The 18,607-nt window shown below is 46.4% G+C and overlaps 1 protein-coding gene across 2 annotated transcripts in view; it reads right to left on the reverse strand.

Moving 5' to 3' along the window:
• Positions 1-2,552: 2,552 nt before the first annotated feature.
• CDH5 (cadherin 5) overlaps positions 2,553-18,607 on the reverse strand; it is a 33,837-nt gene continuing 17,782 nt past the window's right edge. For both annotated transcript variants that reach the window (XM_086689277.1, XM_086689278.1), the window contains 7 exons: positions 17,824-18,011; positions 15,959-16,209; positions 11,946-12,088; positions 9,801-9,925; positions 9,337-9,445; positions 6,767-7,012; positions 2,553-4,698 (listed from right to left, as the gene is read on the reverse strand). In XM_086689277.1, the coding sequence (XP_086545403.1) occupies positions 4,184-4,698; positions 6,767-7,012; positions 9,337-9,445; positions 9,801-9,925; positions 11,946-12,088; positions 15,959-16,209; positions 17,824-18,011 (1,577 nt within the window). In that variant the 3' untranslated portion in view covers positions 2,553-4,183. The remainder of the gene's footprint in view (positions 4,699-6,766; positions 7,013-9,336; positions 9,446-9,800; positions 9,926-11,945; positions 12,089-15,958; positions 16,210-17,823; positions 18,012-18,607) is intronic.

Raw genomic sequence — 18,607 nt, forward strand, 5'->3', positions numbered from 1 at the left:
ATAAAAATATTAATCTACACATCCAATAAGTTCAAGGAACTCCAAGTAAGATACAGTCCTAGGGTTTATCCTAGACATATCATAATGGAACTATGGAAGATTAAAGACAGAGGGACTATTGAAAGCCTTAAGTAAGAGAGAAATGATTTGATTTATCAGATGCAGAGTTTCCTTAATAAGATTAACAGCCAATTTTTCATCAAGCCAGGGAGGCCAGAAGGCAGTGGGGTGACATTCACAGTGCTGAAAGAAAAAGGCTATCAGTCAAGAATTCTATATTTTGGAAAAATAAAGGACAAGTTAATTCCCAGATAAACAAAATAAGAGAGAATTTCTCACTACCAGACTTTCCCCACAAGAATTACTAAGGAGAGGGGCACCTAGATGACTCAGTCAGTTGAATGTCTGACTCTTGGTTTTGGCTCAGATCATGACCTTGCAGTTTGTGGGATTGAGCCCTGCTCTGAGTATGGAGCCTGCTTGGGATTCTCTCTCCCTCTCTCTCTCTCTCTCTCTCTCTCTCTCTCTCTCTCTGCCCCTCCCCTGCTTATGCTGTCTCTCAAAATAAATAAACATTAAAAAATTTATTAAGAAAAAAATTATTAAGGAGAGTCATTCACACTGAAATGAAAAGACACAGACAGTAACTTGAAACCATATGAAGAAATAAAGATCACCAGTAAAGGTAACTGTATAGGTAGATATAAAAATTTAAATATATATATTTTTGTTTGTAACTTTCCCCCTCCTCTATGATCTAAAAGACAACTTCCTAAAGCAAGAACTATAAATCTATGTTGATGGGCATATGATGCATAAAAATGTAATATGTATAACAATGGACAGTGCAAAGGAGGGGAGAGGGAGCGGAGCTATATAGGAGCAAAGTTTTGTACAGTATTGAAGTTGGTAAAAATTCTAACTGAATTGTTTTAAGATTTTAAATGTAATCCTCAGGGGGAACCACTAAAGAAATTTTTAAAAAGGCAAAAAAATGACAAGAGAATTAAAATGGTACACTAGAAAATACCTCTTTAACATGACAGAAGGCAGTAATGGGGCAACAGAGAAACAAAAAAGATGTAAGACATAGAAAAAAAAAGGAAATAGCAGGCATATATCCTACCTTATCAGTAATTACATTAAATGTAAAGGATTAAACATGCCAACCAAAAAGCAGAGATTGGTAAGATGGATAAATTGCCATGATCCAATTATACTTTGTCCACAGAAGACACACTTTGTATTAAAAGACACATATTGGTTGAAAGTAACAGGATGGAAAAAGATATCCTATGTAAACTAACCAAAGAGAGCTGGAGTGACTATACTAATATTAGACAAAATAGACTGATAAAAATTGTTACCAGATACAAAAGTACGTTTTACAACGCTAAATGCGTCAATCCTTCAGGATGATATAACAACTAGAAACCTTTACATTCCTAACAATAGAGACTCAAAATACATGGAGCAAAAACTGACAGAATTGAAGGGAGAAACAGACAACTCAACAATAATAGTTGGGCGATTTCAGCACTCCACTTTCAGTAATGGATAGACTATATATAACTAGACAGAAGATCAGTGAGGGGGTAAAAGACTTGAACAACACTATAAACTGGTACATCTAACAGCTACAGAATACTCCACTACCAGCAGCAGAATACACATTCCTCTCAGGTGCACAGAATATTGCACAGGATGAAACATGTTAAGGCATAAAACAAGCCTCAATAAATTTATAAGGACTGAAATCATGAAAATTATGTTCTCTTAACATGAGGGAATGAAATTAGAAATCAGTAATAGCAGGAAATTTGAAAAATTCACAAATATGTGAAAATTAAATAATGCATTCCAAATAACCAGTGGATCAAAAAGGCAATCACAAAGGAAGTTAGAGCAAAATTGGAATTAGGACAACTTGACCCCTGAGAGCTCCAGGAACTAGCGTTTATCCAGAGCACAGTTTACAAAATACCATCCCTGGAAGAAATAATCCCCAGGAATCCCCGCTGGTAGGGGTCAAGGAGCAGAGGCCTTGATGAAGTGAACTTCAACCCCCACTTCCTCAATTCAAGACCTGAGTCTGACAAGGACGTTTCTTCTCATTTTGATCGTGAGGTTTTCAAGGCAGGACCCCAATATTGGGCCCAGACACCCCCAATAAAGTGCCACCTGTTCACTCCTGTCAATCAGCCAATTAGAGGTTGACTTCCTCCCTCACTGCTGATGACTTTCACTAACCCCATCATGGAAATGGCGTGGCAGCTCCAGCTTCCACAGGCCCTGCCTACTGTGTAGGGTGGAGGTGGGACTGGGGGGCATGTACAGACACCAAGTGAAGGCATTGGGCTCTGGGAGGAAAGGGGGTTGGATTAGGTGTCTGTTATTATTCTTTGCTGCAATACAGAGTGAGTGTCTCTGAAATCCTAATTGCAAATATCCCCTTGCACCCTGGGTTCCTTTTTTGATGATGGTGGTGGTGTGATAATGTGTATGTGTGTATGTGTTTCACATGAGCTTATTCAGCTCTAGAAATAAAAGGATTTCAAGAATTTTCTTTATTTAGGTATAAAAAAATACAGTACGTCCCATGCACCAGTGTGGCCAATATATAGTTATTATCACTAGAGCAATAACTACAATGATAGGAAAAAGAAGGTTATAGGAATTTGTTCATCCAACTAAAAAATCTGAATTAAAATTGTTAACCTAAATAGCAACCCACTTATTATGCAAAAACCTTTATTCTATATGTTTGTGAGAGCTAGAAATATGTAAGTATTATTAGTAAAATATATATATATACATATATATATGTATATATATATATATAGTAGTTATTGGTTTAAAAAAAAAGTCAAGTGTTATCTACAGTCTCCTGAAGTGTGAGGGCCCTTGCCCTGAGGGGAACCTCAGTCCATGACCAAGAGTGAATTGGAGAGTTTGCCTCCTTTCCTGCCCTCTCCCGTTGAGTGATGCCACTTCCCCAGGGTGTGTTTGCAGTGGAATGTTCCAGATTTGGCTGAAAGTGGGAGATGCACAGATGACCACAGGGCATGGGCAAGGCAGGGTGTGCCCGAGGGATGAGGCCTTGCCAGGGTTTCCTGAGATGTGGCAACAAACGAGGTGCGTAAAGGCAAATGACACAGTTCTGTTGTGCAGTCATGTTTGGGTTTGGACTTTGACCAGAGTTGCTGAGGGTCACATCTTGAGGGCCTTCAAGTCAAGAGATAAGGAGTGGATGGAGAAAGAGAGAGAGAGAGAAAGAGCGTGAAGGAGTGACTGGGCAAGGAAGATAAGGGGAGAGGTCTTCTGCTCTGGGGAACATCTGCTCCACTTCCCAGGCAAAACTGATGGGGTGTCAATGAGACTCAAATTGGGGTCACAGCTACTCCAGGCCCTCTCCCGAGGGTGTGGGTGTGCAGGTGGCCCTCAGCATATGATCTGTCACACTTGGTCTCCACTGTCCCTCCAGGATGGATTCACAGTTGCTTCAAAGTTCAACAAGCCGTTTTCCTGACTTTGGTTGAATTTTCAGTGCTCAGTACAGCAGTTACAGGTGTGGTAGCCAGCGAGGTCACCTCAGGACCCAAGTTTGGTAGCTGTCAAGGGACCCACTCATCCTTCTTGACAGACCTGGGGAGAGGCTGGGAGTGGTAGGGACTTGGGAGAGCATGAGGAAGTTGAAGCAGGGCTGGCATGATGGATGGTTCCAGTCTCTGGTGGGACTGGGCTGCAGAGACTCTTGCCCCACAGGCCATGCCCTTTGCTCCAGGCAGACAGGCACCAGGATCTCACCAACCTTACCGGGGAAGGGGGGGGGGGTTGGGGAAGATCTCCCCTTGGCTTTTGAACCATAAGCTGCTTTAAGGAGCCACAGCAAGTCTCTGAGTAGGACCCGTGGTCCCAGGTGACAGGGTTATGGATGTCCAAGCCGAGACAGAACACCAGCCTGGATCTTCCCGAGTTTAGGGGGTAGCTATCACTTGAAGTATGTTCCTGGACATTTCAGGGACCTGGAGTTTGCTACCCGAGGTGGTGAAGTCTCTGGGACCCACGAGGAAGGGCTGCTGGGCTAGGGTGTCAGTGCTACAATTTGCGGGCTCAGTGCCTGTTGTCCGACTGGCCCGCGCTGCAGAGGTTTGGGTCCCCAGACCTGGAGGCCCACGTCTCCCTAGTACACCAGCTCCACCTGGGGGTCTGAGCGGTACAGCTCCGCCAGCATCTTGAACCTGGGGCCCCAGTCGTTGAGGAAGTCGTAATCGACGTCCGAGTCGGATGAATCGGTGCCCAGAGAGCTGAGGGACTCGGCGATGGACTCGGAGCCCTCGTAGCCGTAGATGTGCAGCGTGTCGTAGGGCGGGCCTGCGCCGTCGTGGTCGGCCTCGTCCTTCTTCACCTCGATCATGGCGGCCATCTCCCCCGGCCCGCCGTGCACCGCGCCGTGCCGCGGAGGCTTCTGCACCTGCGCGTAGACGGACGGCCGCGCCTCCAGCGTGGGCCGCGGGGGCTTGGCCCCGCCCTGCCGCACCGAGTTGAGCACCGACACGTCGTAGCTGGTGGTGTCCATCTCGCCTCCGCCCTCCTCGTCATAGGTGACCAGCTGCTCGTGGATCTCGGGCACGCTCTTGCCGTGGGCGCGGGCCTGCTTCCGGAGCCGCCGCCGCAGGAAGATGAGGAGGGTGATCACTGCAGCGAGCCAGAGCTAGTCAGACCCTGCCCACCTGGCCCTGTGGGGCTCACCTGCGTCCTCCCCTCCTCCCTGGAAATTCCCGGGCCAGCCCAGCATCCCAGCGACACCTGGGCCAAGGCGGAGGTTGGTTTGGTCTAGACACCTTGTGGGTACCCGCCCGGCCCCCCCCCCCCGCCTCCCCCCCGCAACCTCCGCCCTCCGTGGGTCAGAGTCGTGCCTCCCACCCCCTTGGGACAGACCCTCCTTCCCTGGGGATTTGGTCCTGACTGGCTGTCATAGCCACTGGTGGAGATGGGGGAAGAGGAACAGAGTGGGACTCCCTTAAGTTCATTCTCTCCTGCCAGTCTCAACCCCATCTACCTGCGTCCACATTTCCTGTCTACCCCTACCACTGTGGCAAATCCTTCTATGTTGTGTGCAAAGGTGGGGAGGCCAGAGGTTGGAGAAGAAATGGGGAAGGGAATGGAGTTGAAATTCGGAGTGCAGAGATTCCGAACCATTGTTTTGTTGATGGCCGTGCTGCTGCTGCTGCTGGATAACGGTGGTGCTGGCAGGCATGCTGCCCATGGCTCTCACAGCAGCTGTTGTTGGGCACCTATTGGATATGTGCTGGCTCCATACTGGACACGTTCTCGTGTTATTTCACTCAGGGCAGGTATTATTCTCCCCATTTTACCCTTAAGCAAACTGACCTCAGGGAGGCTGAGTGGCTTGCCTGGGGTCCTGTGGTTGGGCAGTGGTGTAGATATTGACCCTGCTCAGAGCTCTGAGGGGTGTGACTGTGAGAGTCACCAACCCCTGAGGATAGGTGGTCCATGTGGCACAGAGAGCTCCTAAAATTAGGCCAGAGCATCCCCCAGACTCTGTCCTTCTGGCCTTGAGTTACTTAACAAACTGTTACGTATGTAAGAGAAGCTGGGACACCCTGTCTGAGCTCTAGTTTCCTTGTCTATAAGATGAAAGTGTTGACTTTCCTGCTTTGTTTATATTTGGCAAGGTAGTTGTGAGATTAAGTGTATTCTACGTGTGGTGGTGATGTCATTGTCATTATTATTACTAATTATTATTAAAAGGGGTTCTGAGTCTAGACTCTTTGCCAGAGAAGCCTCAGGAAGGTGGCACACCCAGGGGGCCTCTAAGGAGAGCCACTGGCAGGAAAAGCCTGGAGGAGATAACGTGGGAACCCCACCTCACCCCCAGGGCCTATCATTTCAGTGACAGGGAGATCTCTAACTTTCCTCTAGAGGGCCGGCCCCTGCCCCATCTCAGGGCTGGTGCAGGAGAATGTATTCCACTGGGAGGAACCCCCCACCGTCAACTGAGGGGAACTGGTGGATAAACTCTTGCTGACAGTGCCCCGCTGCTTCTCCATCCCCAGTGACAGGGAGCGCCAGTGACCCTCACTAGTAACTTGCGAGACAATGCTTCCTTCATCAGCTGCCTCCCTTCCCTGTTTCACTCCCCTCTCTTCCTTCTAGGGCTTCCTGGGAGCACTTCCCAAATAAACCACTTGTATGCCAGTCCTTGTCCCAGGGTCTGCTTCCTGAGTAACCCAAACCAAGGCAAGGCCTAAAATGCTCCTAAAATTTCTGAGGCCCAAACAAGAAAAAAAAAAAAAAAAGATATCAAGCCTGGAGGAATCCTAAAAAAGGAAAGGAAGCCACTAGCGGCTATCTAAGCTGGAATTTTTTAAATTTTCTATTTTTTTCCCCCAAAGAGGATTTTTTTTTCCAAAATAGGTTTCATGGAAAGAAATGCCTAGAACAGTGCCTAGAATGCTGTAAGTGCTCAAAACGTATAAATTGAATGAACGAATGAATGGATGTCATATATGAGGTATTTTAAAGTAAGTGAAAGGCCTTGAACTCTCCCTTTCCCCCCACATCTACCCCCACCTTTTGGCATCCAGGGAGCTAGAGCTTTTATTCCTCTGTCCTGCTACGGAACCCTGAGGCCCAGGGTGGGATATGGGCTGGAAGCAGGCTTGCGCCTGAATCCCCGGTCTCTTCCTCCTCCTGTGAAGCGCTCCCCACCATCGTTCCCTCCCCCATCTTAGGCACTGACCTGTGATGGTGAGGATGCAGAGGAAGATGGCTACCAGCGCCTGGATGCTGACACCTGCTTGGGCAGCCATCTCCTCACAGTAGGTGAACTCGCCATGCTCATTGCACTTGCAGACAGTCACAACCAGTGTGCTGGTGCCTGTGAGGCTCGGCCTCCCGTTGTCTGAGATGAGCACAGGCAGATAGTGGACCTTGGCACGCTCCCGGTCAAACTGTCCGTACTTGACTGTGATGTTGGCCGTGTTATCTGGAAATACCGGGGCTGCAGAGTCAGGCTCTGGCTTCCAGAGTGCCTGTCCCCTCGTGCACACCGATGATGTGGCTTGCCTCCTCCAGGGGACCCTCCGCGACTGCACCAGCCCATGTGCAGTCTGCTTCTCTGCCGTTTGTATCCCCTGCCTCATGTTTCAGCCATTTGAGTGCAGGTCTGTTCCTCCAGAGAGGGGATATTTTGGGCAGCTGCCTTGACATAGCCTTTAAGAATGGCCTGCCCAGGGGGTGCCTGGGTGGCTCAGTTGGTTAAGCATCTGACTTTGGCTCAGGTCACGAACTCACAGTTTGTGAGTTTGAGCCCCGCATCAGGCTCTGTGTTGACAGCTTGGAGCCTGCTTCGAGTTCTGTGTCTCCCTCTCTCTCTGCCCCTCCCATGCTCATGCTCTGTCTCTCTCTGTGTCTCAGAAATAAATAAATGTTAAAAAAGAATTAAAAAAAAAAAAGAATGGCTTGGCCAAAACGTAAAGTCCTTGCCTTCTGTTTCTGTGGGCAACTGATACGTCTGACCCCCACCTCCTCTTTCCTAACCCTACTGCAATAACAGGTGGTTCTCTTTTGGCTCAATTAATGCATTTTTGCAAGCTTTGACAATGGGGAAAAATAAAGTTTTTCAAAGTCTTTCAGCACTGGGCTAACTTTGAAGGCTCTTTCTGCTATTCCTGAAAATCCATTAGAAAGTGAAAACAATGCACATGTTCCCTGGGGCACCAAAGGAATGATGACACAGTAACTGAGGATGTCCTAGGCAGGCTGGAACTGCACATACGCTTTGGCCCAAATATTGGCTGCCCCTCCCAGCTCCGGTCAGTGGTTCCATGTACTGAAGAATCCCCCAGGGAGCTTTTTAAACAGATTTTCAGAGCCCTGTTCCCCCTTCGCTGCCATTTTCCTACCCCTCCCCCCATCTCCCACACCCACATTTCATTATCAGACGCCAGGTAATCTGCCTTTTGTAGGCTTCTGGGAGGTTATGATGCTGGTGGCCAGAGGGTCTAGGGATTCCCTGCTCCAGGATTTATCTAGCCCTGCAGGGTCAGCTCCCTCAGGAAGCTGACTCCCTTTGGGTCAGCTCCCAAAGCAAAGGGGTCTGTCTTTTAGATTTCAAATGAAAGCTGATTACATTTTGCTATTAAGTAACCATGTCTATTATAATTAAAAATAATAGCTATATGGCCATTGATACTTTGAGAGAAATTAGAGATTTCTCACTACATTCACTTAATATCATAACAGGACATTCATGCTATAAGTGAATCTGGCACCAACAGGCTTCCCTCCTGGTTGTACATGGGTGTCTTTGGGGTGGCACTTAAGTTTTCTATCCCAATGCAGACCCCCTCTGAGGTGGGATTGAGGTGGAGATGGGGGGTGGGGTGACAAGTATTTTTGCCACATTGTTTACTACTAAAGACAGCTGAACATTTGAATGGTTTGTAATTGACCATCAGCACATCGTGGCCACCTTTTCTCTAAGAATGGCTCCTTAAGGTTGAGTCTGTGGCTGATCCCCTGGGTCTGCCTTCCGCCTTCAGGGACCCTGACCTTCCTCACAGGTGGCACTGGCTCTTCTATACAGGAATGAATCCTCATCCGCCACAGTTTTGCCATCAGAGAAAGGCAGGAACGCTACTCTGTGCTGGGTGAAGGATTGCTCTATTAGACCCAAGAGGGATTTTCTGTTTTCCTCAGGAAGCCACTGAGGCCACGGAAGCATGCCTACTTTTGCCTGGAATTCAGTCAGCTCAGCATCGTCACTCTTGTAAGCGTATGCTCATCAGAAGCTCTGACTGGCACTGCTGATATCACAGACTTTGGGCTGTGAGGAGTGGACCAGATCCTGTCCTGGGGCCACCTGGTGGTAAGTAGTCATTGTAGCTGAAATAAGACAAAGTTCACTGTATTCTTGGCATTTGGATTTCACGTTTCCAGTTTTGACTCTTTGGTAGTGACCTCAGAATTCATAGAGAATTTGCAGCTGTGCTGAGCATAGAGATCCAGTGTGGGAAGGACTCCACTGGCTAGATCGTGAACTGAGCAAGCGTCTGCACCCCATATCTATTCTATATTCCTTGCTGACCTGAGCATCTTATGGAGAATGTGGACTTGGCAGTTTGGCCAGATTAGCTCTGATCATTGCACAGCCCCATAAGGAGTTGTACAAAATATCCTGTAACTTGAAGACCCCAGTGAGGGCTTGCCCCCACTTGGTTGGCTTGGTTCTTGACCCTGGTGCTTCAAGACTCAAATAACTGTGCCCCTGCCCTTGCCAGTAGCCAAGCTGACTACTTTGATGCATACCGTGATTATCTGTCAGGGTGAAGTTGCTGTCCTCAGTGCTCAGAGAGAATTTGAATTTCACATCTTGTGGCGTTATGTCCTTATCTATTGCTGAGATTTGCACGACCAGCTGGAATGTGGAAAATGGGGGACAGTCAGTGGTGGTGTTGGGGTGGCTGGGGGATCAGTGATGGTGACTTTGGTATCAGATCTGACCATGGCTGCATCTTTTCTGCAACACTAACCTAAATAGTCTCCACAAAGCCACCCTTTGGACCAACCTCCCCACCAGTGTATTCTTCATACGTTCTCCCTGAGCCTCAGTTTCTCCGTCTATAAAGTGGGGATAACATCACCTTTCCTCAAGGCTGTTGTGCAGGTTACATTAAGCTCAGTGAAATGCCAGCTGACCGTGGGTGGGAGGTGCTGCCTCTCAGCCCATCTTCAGTGAGCGTGCCTCGCCCTCCCAGCTGAGCCGGACTCACCTTGCCCTGGGCAGCATTCTCACACACTCTGGGCTCGTAGGGCTGGGCGAACTCTGGAGCGTTGTCATTTTCATCCATAACTTCAATGTGGACTTGGACAATGGATTCTTTGCCTGTGGAGTACCCTGCAGGGAGAAAGGGCTCCTGACTGCCATTGACTCAGATTGATGCCAGTCCCAGGGGTAGAAAGTATGTGGACGGGGAGTCCTGGAGGGGTGCCCTTTTTACAGGAAGAGGGGGCTGTGGACCTCTGGAAGAGAGGCCAGGGTTGGTGTTCTGGATGAACGGGCTGGGAGAGGAAGGGAAGGGCGTCAAGCTTCATGCACAGGGATTTTTACTAAACAGTTACTTGTAAGAATCAAGAAGGTAAACAATGCAAGCAAATTAAAGAAAGTTTTAATTAAATTAAATTAAACAAATATAATTTATTTAAATAAATAAAATTAATTTATTACAAAATACTTAAAAGGTAAACAACCTAAGTGAGTTGGTGTTAACATATTAAACCACTTTCAAAGAATGGAACATGTGGCTATTTACAATGCCCATGTAAATTACATTTAAAAATGTAATAAAGATATTTTAGTATTATATGAAAATGGCTGTGAAATAAGGCTAAGTAAAAATGCAGGATATGTTTTTTATATAAATATTATGGTCTCACTTACATGAAAATATGTATAGAGAAAAAAAGACCAGAGAAAGTACACTGAAGTGTCAACAGTAATTATCTCTGTATGGTGGGGTTATAGGGGAATGATTTTCTTCTTTTCAGTTTTTCCCATATTTAAAACATTTTTTAACGTTTATTTATTTTTTAAGGGAGAGAGAGGCAGAATAAGAGCGGTGGGGTGGGGGGTGCAGAGAGAGAGGGAGACACAGAATCCAAAGCAGGCTCTAGGCTCTGAACTGTCAGCATAGAGCCTGACATGGGGCTTGAACTCACCGACTGCGAGATCATGACCTGAGCCGAAGTCAGACGCTTAACTGACTGAGCCATCCAGGTGCCCCATCCCATATTTTAAAATGAACAACAAACCATTACTTTAACGTTTAAAAATGTGCGAATGAGATTAGATGGGGAAGAAAGGGGTAAAGACTGATCTGGAAAACCTGCAAGAGTCCATCACAGTTGGAGCTTGTGTGCCATGGCAGGGGTGATGACCAAGTCTGGGAAGCCCAGAAGGAGGCAGGGGACACTCTAGGGTAGCACCAGTGCGGCCTTGGTCAAGTCACCGCCCCCGCCCAGGCCCTGGTGGTCTTCTGGGTAAGGCGAGGATATTAATCTATCTCCTGGAGCTGTGATTTTTCTCATGTAAGTAAAGGATATAAAATCCCAACACTTGGGGTGGCTGGGTGGCTCAGTTGGTTGAGCTTCCAACTTCGGCTCAGGTCATGACCTCACAGTCTGTGAATTCGAGCCCCGTGTCGGGCTCTATGCTGACAGCTCAGAGCCTGGACCCTGCTTCAGATTCTGTGTCTCCCTCTCTCTCTGACCTTCCCCCATCCATTCTCTGTCTCTCTCTGTCTCAAAAATAAAATAAAACATTAAAAAAAATTTTTAAATCCCAACACTTGCCTTTCCCTCTGGCAAAAGTTACACTAATCTGGAGAACCTAATAATCTTGAAGTTGGAAGCTGCTTCACATTTTGAATTCAACCCACTGACTGGCATATAAATTGTCCCCCTCCTTTCCCCCTAAACAGTCTTTTCCAAACATCCATGATAATAAGAATCATGTGGTACTTGTTCGATACACAATCCTTGGCCCCATTTCTGGATCACTGCACCAGTGATCCTCTAGGAAAGGCTCTATGTTTAAAAGGTGCCTTAGGTGATTCTCATCACAGGGACATCTAGCAGGCTCTTTTATGACAGTGCTTCTTCAGCTGTAATGTGCAAGAGGTTCTGATTCGGTCTGGGGGTTGCCCAAGATTCTACCTTTCCAACCAGGTTGCTGGTGATGTGGGTGCTGCTGGTCCATCCACACCTTGGGGATAGAGGCTCTATAGTATCCCAGCCAAGTAGTGCTTCAGTGGGAGCTTATGATACCTCCAGAGCCCCAAAATGACAGATTATGCCTGTTTTGAAGCAGTGAGGGAAAGGAGAGAAGCCCAGGTCCCCTAGCATCTGGGACCACTCACCGCTGGAATCCAGTTCTTTGGCCTCCACTGTCAGGTTATACCAGGGGTAGACTTCTCTGTCCAGCTCTTTCTCATTGTAAATGTCCCCTTGTTTGGTTATTCGGAAGAACTGGCCCTTGTCACTGGTCGTGCGGATGGAGTATCTGCCAGGGGAGAGAAATTCATGACTTTCTGTTGTTCTTTGCTGGGGAGACCCCTCATGGTCTAACCCTTGTGTCCTCTCCATCCTCCTCTCACTGCTCATTGTGTTCTACCACCTAGAGGGAATCAGGGAGGTGAGATAACCCCTTTGATTTTAGCAGTGCTGCCCTGACTGGGCTGGAGGTGGTGCCTCGAGACTCCATCAGTGGCACTCTGAGAGCTGTGGCAGGAGGAGTTTTAATCAGGTGCACCAGAGCTGGGGTTGGTTTTTGTCATTAATGAAAAGGTGGTTGGGCAAGAGCCAGGAAGAAGTAAAAAAAGGAGCTGGAATAGATAGGAAATGATTGAAAAGAAATTAAATTTATGAAGTAAAAAATTGAAAAGTTCTTCCAGAAATCAATAAAAAGGTATGAAGAAATGAGATATATATATATATGAGATATATAGTATATATTTGCTACTACTTAGGAAAATTCTAGAACAAATAGAATAGAAGTAGTAACAAAAGATATAATAAGAGAAAACATTCCTGATCTAAAGAAAGACACAAGTCTAAGATTAAAAGATTAAAAGAGGTCATTAATATGAGGCATAATTTCTAAAAGAGATCAATGTTTATGTATATCCTGATGACACTTTTGAATTTTAAGGCTATATGAAGGAACTAAACAGAGTTCAGACAGAAAAATATGTTCTTGTGAAGAAAATCAGACTTATCTCAGATATCCCCACAAAATTAAATTCTAGAACACATTGATAGTATTTTTAAAGGAAGTGTCTATAGACTGAAAATTATAGGAGCATATCTGGTATTATTAACATAAGGCAAAAGAACTAAGGTATTTGTAAGTATACAAGAACTCAGGAAGTATATCATACACAGAAATAGGGTCTTGAAAAATTTTTATGAAAACTTAATTTCATCTAACTAAGAAATGTCTCAATATAAAATAAAAGCCTGATGGGGTACCCGGGTAGCTCAGTCAGTTAAGTGTCTGACTCTTGATTTTGGCTCAGGTCATGATCTCATGGTTTGTGGGTTTGAGCCCTGCATCAGTCTCTGTGCTGACAGTGCTGAGCCTGCTTGAGATTCTCTTTTTCCCTCTCTCTCTGCTAATCCCCGCCGTCCCCCACCAAAAAAAGCCTGCTTTCAGAAGAATTAAATGAAATTATTGATTTCTTTATGGTACATAGGAAAGCAATCGTGTGTGTGTGTGTGTGTGTGTGTGTGTGTGAGAGAGAGAGAGAGAGAGAGAGAGATTTCAAAGTAGAAAATGTCCAGGAAAACACTTTTAATTTTACAGGTAGAAGTAAGTTTCACTGGGAGAAGTAAAAATGGATGTTCACATTCCAATCTCTAGGAGAAAAAAAAGGAAAAAAAAAAGACTCTAGCATATATGGGAGGAAAGGAAAAAGCCATTAAGTTTGAGAAATGAGAAATGTGTAACAAGGTTTAAAACAGGAAGCTCAAACCTATCATTTTTTAAAACTGTTTATTTATTTTTGAGAGAGTATGTGAGTGGGGGGGGGGGGGCAAAGAGAGAGGGAGACACAGAGTCTGAAGCAGGCTCCAGGCTCTGAGCTCTCAGCACAGAGCCCGATGTGGGGTTTGAACCCAGGAACCACAAGGTAATGGCCGGAGCCAAAGTCAGGTGATTAACCAACTGAGCCACCCACGCGTCCCCAAACCTATGATTTTTGATGACAAATATAAATAAGTTAAACCCAAAGCATCTCAGTTTAGATTAAAAAGCAAAGCCAATTACATTCTAATTTTGAGAGACAACTTAATGCCAAGTGAAAAGCAGAAGTTAGAAAAGTTAAAAGTAAAGGTTGGAAGACTTCTATCAGGCAAAGACTAATATGAAAACAGGACTGGCAAACTTAACATCAGGCCACATGGAACCGAAGGCAAAGTATTTAGCAGAACAAGTTGGGTAATTTCATAAGGATAAAAGCTATAAGTTGTAATGAAGGTAAAATAGTTATGAACCTTTATAAACAGAAAAATTGAAATATATAAAGCAAAATCTTAAATATTCTAGAAAAAATGGATGCAAATACAGTTGCATTATATCACAGAGCAAGTTAAAGCTAAAACAAAAAATACCCTACCACTTGTAAATGAAAAGAAAAAAATCAAATCAATCTCTTAAATAAATTCTTGGATCAGAGTGCCTGGGTGGCTCAGTCGGTTCAGTGTCCAGCTCTTGATCTTGGCTCAGGTCATGATCTCACAGGTTCGTGAATTTGAGCCCCACATTGGGCTATGCACTGTCAGTGCAGAGCCTACTTGAGATTCTCTCTCTCTCTCTCTCTCTCTCTCTTTCTCTGTCCCTCCCCTGCTTGTGCTCTCCCTCTCTCTCAGAATAAATAAATACACTTAAAAAAAATAAATTCTTGGCTCAATAAAGAAATAAAAACTATCATTATAGCTTATTTAGAATAGTGTGGCTATGAAAACAGTAGTCCCAAAACTTGTGCAGTGTGGCCCAAATCTCCATTTTTGGGGACATATTTTTTTACCTTAGTAAGAAGACCTGATTTCTTAGAAACATTAATTCTCCCAAAATCGATATAGAACAATTCTCCTTAGAATTCCAATGTTTTTGGGGTGCCTGGGTGGCTCAGTCGGTTAAGTGTCTGATTTTGGCTCAGGTCATGATCTCACTGTTTGTGGGTTCAAGCTCCATGTCAGGCTCTGTCTCATGACAGCTCAGAGCCTGGAGCCTGCTTCAGATTCTGTGTCTCCGTCTCTCTCTGCTCCTCCCCCACTCACACTGTCTGTCTCTCTCTCTCTCAAAAATAAATAAACATTAAAACAATTAAAAAAAAAAGAATTCCAATGTTTTTTAAACAACAGATAAATTAATTTTATAGTTCATGTGAAAGAGTGAATGTTTGAGAACACATAAAAGTTACAGGAAGTAAAAAAGCAACGAGGGAGGGACTTGGTTTGTATCTACTAGGTTTTTGTAAAGCTGCTACAATAAAACAGAATGGCTTTGCCACAGAACAGTGGCTAGAAGAGAGGATTCAGAAATGGGTTCAGGTGTATAACAAAGGTGGGAAAGTGATGACTTATTTAATAAATGGTGCTGCCACAATTGGCTAGCCCTCTGGAATAAAATGAGATTGTGTTAAAATCAAATGTTACATGGCTCTAGAATGCATGGGTTAGAACCATATTTTTGGTCCCAGAGGGTAGAGGCTGGGAGTCTAATGGAGATGAAGAACAGGTGGTGATGAAATGGGCATGGTATGACCCCCAAAATTTTGAAAACAATCAAAACCCCCGAACAAAGAGACAGACAGACAGACAGACAGGCAACCATCAAATCTACTGTAAACGTAAGTGGATGTTTGTGTGGGCATGAAGAAGAGGGGTGACGGAACAGCATCAAGCCACAAACATGAGTGTTACCTGGAAGTGGGGGTTACTGATGTTTTCTTTGCAGATCTTTGTGTTGTTTTACTGTGTGAAATGAACACTTTTTCCTTTTTGGTTTTGGGAAGACAAACTTCATAAAACATGTTCACAGATGTCATCTAGTTGGTTACCCTCTTGACCATCAGATCTCCCTAGATGGACCTGTGAGAGCCAGTTATTCCAAAGAATAGCCCCTCCAAGGTAGCGCAGCCAGCGGACAGCTCTGATGGCCAGGATTGAGCTGGGCAGAGGTGCCTCGGCAAGACAGGGTCCCGCCTGGTCATGGGGGTCAGTGGAAGAGCTTGGGCTTCTAGTCCTGCCTCTGTCACGTCCCGTGTGTGTGCCAGGAGAAGCCATTCTCCCCATCTGGGCCCTATTGTCAATCCTGCAGGTGCCAGGACCATTGTGATCATCATTTTCCTTACACCCTCTACCCCCTTACCCAATGCTCCGCCGAGCTGCATCGGGGTCTTTGGCCCTCACTGAGCCGATCAAAGGTTTCTTCTGGTTCTCCCACAGCTGGAAGTGGTAGAAGGGCTGCTGGAAGCTGGGGGGCTCATCCACATCTGTGACGTTGATGATGACTCGGGCAGTTTTTCTGGTGGAGGCGCTGCTTAGGTGGTGGAGGTTGATGGTGGGATCCGTGGCCTCGATGGTGAAGATGTATTGCTGAATGTATTCATAGTCCAGGGGCTGTGGAAGGGAAAAGTGCAGTGAACGCCTGCTCTGAGCCAAGCACGTGACATGTGGTCTTCACGGCAACCTTGCAAGGTTGCACTGGGATGACACCAGTTTCACGGATGGGGGAAGTGATGTTTCCATGGTCATCAAGAGAGTGGCTAGGGCTCTCTGTCTGTCCTCAGCTTCCCTCCACTGCATCTCGACAACCTTAGGGCACCCCCAGCCCTAACTCTGTGACTGGCCCTGTTCTGAGCATTGAGGCCACACAGTGGGCGAGCCACAGTCCTGCTCTCTAGGAGATCACAACTACTAGTTCTAGCCACAGGTCCTTAAGTATGTGCCTTTCCTTTGTGGTTTCGCTCAAGATGCTTCTCCTGCCTTTGCCCACTTCACAATCCCTACTCAAGAGGCCAGATGTCTTCTCAGAACCCATCTTGCCTCCCTGACACAGGTAATTGCTCCTTGCGTGGGTTGCTGTAGCACTTACATGCGGCTACCCTGTTCATCTATGCTTGTGTGCCCCGCTCTCTGACAGCTTTGGTGCCGTGGAGGCCATGGGACTCACCTAGGTGCCTCTGGTCCCCAGTGCAGGGCCGGACCGGGGATAGCCTCAGGAGAGTTCTCCTGCAGGAATGGCCCAGCTCAGGCAGAGGGGTTCTAGAATGTCCCATTTGAGGTGGGTCATCCCTGGCCCAGGGCCCCCAGTCCTCTGCATGACCATTCTAGAGGCATTTTATGTCTCTTGCCTCCTCTTCCAGATTCAGTTGGCCTGACTGCTCTGTCTGTATGCAGCAGCCACTGCCAGTAGCCACTCCCACCCCCACCCCTGTAGTACTCCCTGCTTCCTTACACGCTGTGGCTGTCTGCTCCAAGCGCCTGTATCACTACCAGGGCTCTACTTTGGTGGGTGCCCAGGGCAGGCCAGAAAGTGTGAGAGTGAACGCCCTCTGGGGCCCTCACACGACCCTGCAGCTCCCTCACTCTCAGCCCCTGCAACTCTGAGGCATATTTCACACTGTGCCCTGGGTGTTACCAGTGGGACTGTGCCCCACTTGCCTGCACTATTAACCTGACAGTTAAGGAACCTGTATCATTCCCTTTTTTTTTTTTTTAAAGCTTATTTATTTATTCTGAGAGAGAGAACGAATAGGGGAGGGACAGAGAGGAGAGCAAAAGTGAGAGTGAGAATCCCAAGCAGGCTCTGCACTGCGAGTGTAGAGCCCCATGTGGGGCTTGATCTCATGAGTGATGAGATCATGACCTGAGCAGAAATTAAGAGTTAGGTGCTCAACCAACTGAGCCATCCAGGCGCCCCTGTATTCTTTTTCTTATGTGTCACTGCTCCTGAGACTTCCTGGGATCACTTCCCAAGTAAATTATTTACACTCAAATCCTTGCTTTAAGGTCTGCTTCTGGGATAACTCAGCCTAAGGCACTGACCCTTCTCTCCTGGCTTCCCTTTCCCAGCTCCAGGGTCACAAGCTCATGAGCACGTGGCCAGCTCTAAGCTGACCCAGAATGTACACCTTCAATGGCTTCTGACCTTGGAGCAGCCCCTGGGTGAGTCCTGAAAATGCCAGGAGCCCTAAGCCCCACATCTGATGTCGTTGCTGCATGCCTACAAACCTTCATGGGCTTGATGATTCCCTCGTTGTGGTTGGGGTCCGTCTCGATGGTGAAGGTGTCCCTGTATTCGCCTTGCACGATGCTGTACTTGGTCATCCGGTTCTGGGGCTCATCTGGGTCCTCAACAAACAGAGAGCCCAAGGAGCTGCCCACACGGATGTCTTCAGGCACCGCAAATGTGTACTTGGCTGATGCAAATAAGGCGCCCCCGAGGGCATTGGATTAATGAGATAGACAAGGTGATTGTCCCTCATGCTATCCTAATGCATTTTTATACAGGAAATCAGCATGACAAAATAATAATAATAATAATAATAATAGTAGTAGTAGTAGTAATACCACCACAGGAATTTTGGGTCTCAAGGCAAAGAGATTCTGCTCCATCTATCCTTCCATCCCTCCGTCCATTTAACAAATAGTTATTGAACACCTACTGTATGCTGGGTCTTTTGCTAGGGAACTTATCATTTGACAAGAGAGACAAGTCCTGATGTGAGGGAGCTTCTGCCACATAGAGTGAGGCCACCGTCATTGGGATGGCTGAGCCTCTGATTTACACCTCAGCATCAGAGGGTACAAGTGATGAACCGTCTGACTTTCCTTCCCACCCTTAACCGGGGCGTGTGAAAAACTCTTGTCAGACATTTTTTTGTGGGGAGAGAAGCAGTCTGTGTGTGGGCTCAGGGCTCAGCCTCAGCTCTGGATATGGAACTTTGCTGTATCCCTGTTCACCAGCTCACAGGGATTTTCTAGCTAGGGCCTGGATTTTTCCGAGCCCATAGAA

This window comes from Puma concolor, chromosome E2, assembly GCF_028749965.1.
Source record: "Puma concolor isolate L17-30 chromosome E2, mPumCon1.1.hap2, whole genome shotgun sequence".
Classification (NCBI taxonomy): Eukaryota; Metazoa; Chordata; class Mammalia; order Carnivora; family Felidae; genus Puma; species Puma concolor.